A 2837-nucleotide genomic window follows, 5' to 3' on the forward strand; every position below is an offset into this window, starting at 1 on the left:
ATTTCTAATTGGGAAAAAAATAATAATGTAAATCACGGCTTCCTTATGAGCACAGGGACTAGTCAAGCAGCACCATGTGTCCCTGGCAGCCAATCACTACCTCAGCTACAGTGGTGATGTCACGTTTGATAACACGCCCTCTGTCATTGTCATATCAGTCATTAAACGGATTAAGATTATAAGATTTCTACACGTTCCCTCCATGCTGGAGACACGCACTCCTGCCCACCTTGTCCTTGCAGGCTGCTGTGCCTTATGGCATTTGTAAGGTACTGGAGTTAATGTGCCCTCTGGGGCTTGAGCTAAATTTTCATACGGCCAGGTTACGGGAGGGGGCCCTCATTTCCCGCTCACTGGGGTCAAGTTTGGTCATCCCACATCACAGCTTAACATGGCGGCTGTGGAGCAGGTCCTGGAGAGCCTCAGGGCAGCAGCCTCCTGGCTGACTAGAGAGGCAAGTGGCTGGCATCATCAGTGGGGAACAGGGAAGGTGGCGGAGGATCCCCCACGTGAGAGGCGTCCCCATTGGGTGAGGCCTCCATTGTGGCTATTATCGGATGCAGCTCCTCAGACTCAACGCAGCAGCCCCTCCGGGGACCCTCCATGCCAGGGGCCAGTCAGTAAGCGCGAAAGCCGGCCCCGGTCTGGGAGAAATCCTACTACCAGGTAGGGTTCGGGGACAGTTGTAGGCCTCCGCCTCAGCCTTTGTTGGGGGCAGCCTGTTCGATGTCTGTCTGACCTCTGTTCGATGTCTGTCTGACCTCTGTTTGATGTCTGTCCGGCCTCTGTTCGATGTCTATCCGACCTCTGATGTCTGTCTGGTCTCTGTTTTATGTCTGTCTGGTCTTTGTTTGATGTCTGTCCGGTCTCTGTTTGACGTCTGTCCGGTCTCTGTTTGACGTCTGTCTGGTCTTTGTTCGATGTCTGTCCGGTCTCTGTTTGCTGTCTGTCCGGTCTCTGTTTGGTGTCTGCCTGGCCTTTGTTCGATGTCTGTCCAGTCTTGGTTCGATGTCTGTCCGGTCTCTGTTTGATATCTGTTTGGTCTCTGTTTGATGTCTGTCTGGTCTTTGTTCGATGTCTGTCCGGTCTCTGTTTGATGTCTGTCCGGTCTCTGTTTGATGTCTGTCTGGTCTTTGTTTGATATCTGTCTGGTCTTTGTTTGATGTCTGTCTGGTCTTTGTTCGATGTCTGTCTGGTCTTTGTTTGATATCTGTCTGGTCTCTGTTTGATGTCTGTCTGGTCTTTGTTCGATGTCTGTCTGGTCTTTGTTTAATGTCTGTCTGGTCTTTGTTTGATATCTGTCTGGTCTTTGTTTGATATCTCTCTGGTCTTTGTTTGATGTCTGTCTGGTCTTTGTTTGATATCTGTCCGGTCTCTGTTTGATGTCTGTCCGGTCTCTGTTTGATGTCTGTCTGGTCTTTGTTTGATGTCTGTCTGGTCTTTGTTTGATATCTGTTTGGTCTTTGTTTGATATCTGTCTGGTCTTTGTTTGATGTCTGTCTGGTCTTTGTTTGATATCTGTCCGGTCTCTGTTTGATGTCTGTCCGGTCTCTGTTTGATGTCTGTCTGGTCTTTGTTTGATGTCTGTCTGGTCTTTGTTTGATATCTGTTTGGTCTTTGTTTGATATCTGTCTGGTCTTTGTTTGATGTCTGTCTGGTCTTTGTTTGATATCTGTCTGGTCTTTGTTCGATGTCTGTCTGATCTTTGTTTGATATCTGTCTGGTCTTTGTTTGATGTCTGTCTGGTCTTTGTTTGATGTCTGTCCGGTCTTTGTTTGATGTCTGTCTGGTCTTTGTTTGATGTCTGTCTGGTCTTTGTTTGATATCTGTCCAGTCTCTGTTTGGTGTCTGTCTGGTCTTTGTTTGATATCTGTCTGGTCTTTGTTTGATGTCTGTCTGGTCTTTGTTTGATATCTGTCTGGTCTTTGTTTGATGTCTGTCTGGTCTTTGTTTGATATCTGTCCGGTCTCTGTTTGCTGTCTGTCCAGTCTCTGTTTGGTGTCTGTCTGGTCTTTGTTCGATGTCTGTCTGGTCTTTGTTCGATGTCTGTCCGGTCTCTGTTTGGTGTCTGTCTGGTCTTTGTTCGATGTCTGTCCAGTCTTGGTTCGATGTCTGTCCGGTCTCTGTTTGATGTCTGTCCGGTCTCTGTTTGATGTCTGTCTGGTCTTTGTTCGATGTCTGTCTGGTCTTTGTTTGATATCTGTCTGGTCTCTGTTTGATGTCTGTCTGGTCTTTGTTTGGTGTCTGTCTGGTCTTTGTTCGATGTCTGTCTGGTCTTTGTTCGATGTCTGTTCAGTCTTGGTTCGATGTCTGTCCGATCTCTGTTTGATGTCTGTCCGGTCTCTGTTTGATGTCTGTCTGGTCTTTGTTCGATGTCTGTCTGGTCTTTGTTCGATGTCTGTCCAGTCTTTGTTTGATATCTGTCTGGTCTTTGTTTGATGTCTGTCTGGTCTTTGTTTGATATCTGTCCGGTCTCTGTTTGATGTCTGTCTGGCCTTTGTTTGATATCTGTCTGGTCTCTGTTTGATGTCTGTCTGGTCTTTGTTCGATGTCTGTCTGGTCTTTGTTTGATGTCTGTCCGGTCTCTGTTTGATGTCTGTCCGACCTCTGAACTCCAAAACATCACAAGGATTCTTTTAGATTTATTTAGATTGCTTCAGCCTCCAACTAAAGGTACCGTCACACATAACGATTTTGTTGCTTTTTATGACGTAGCAATGATATCGTTAACGAAATCATTATGCGTGACAGCGACCAACGATCAGGCCCCTGCTGGGAGATCGTTGGTCGCTGGGAATGATCAGGACCTTTATTTGGTCGCTGGATCTCCCGCTGTC

At 46.9% G+C, this 2837-nt stretch overlaps 1 protein-coding gene across 1 annotated transcript; it reads right to left on the reverse strand.

Annotated features, from left to right (window-relative positions):
- Nucleotides 1-796: 796 nt before the first annotated feature.
- LOC138666168 (protein starmaker-like) lies at nucleotides 797-2623 on the reverse strand. The gene has a single exon (XM_069754408.1). It carries the CDS (start codon nucleotides 2621-2623, stop codon nucleotides 797-799), a length of 1827 nt encoding a protein of 608 aa, XP_069610509.1.
- Between the last annotated feature and the right edge of the window lie 214 nt (nucleotides 2624-2837).

Source organism: Ranitomeya imitator, chromosome 2, assembly GCF_032444005.1.
Source record: "Ranitomeya imitator isolate aRanImi1 chromosome 2, aRanImi1.pri, whole genome shotgun sequence".
NCBI classification, from domain to species: domain Eukaryota; kingdom Metazoa; phylum Chordata; class Amphibia; order Anura; family Dendrobatidae; genus Ranitomeya; species Ranitomeya imitator.

Coding starts and splice junctions, on each gene's coding strand:
- LOC138666168 (XM_069754408.1), bottom strand. CDS start 2,623: ATGTTTTGGAGTTCAGAGGTCGGACAGACATCAAACAGAGACCGGACA.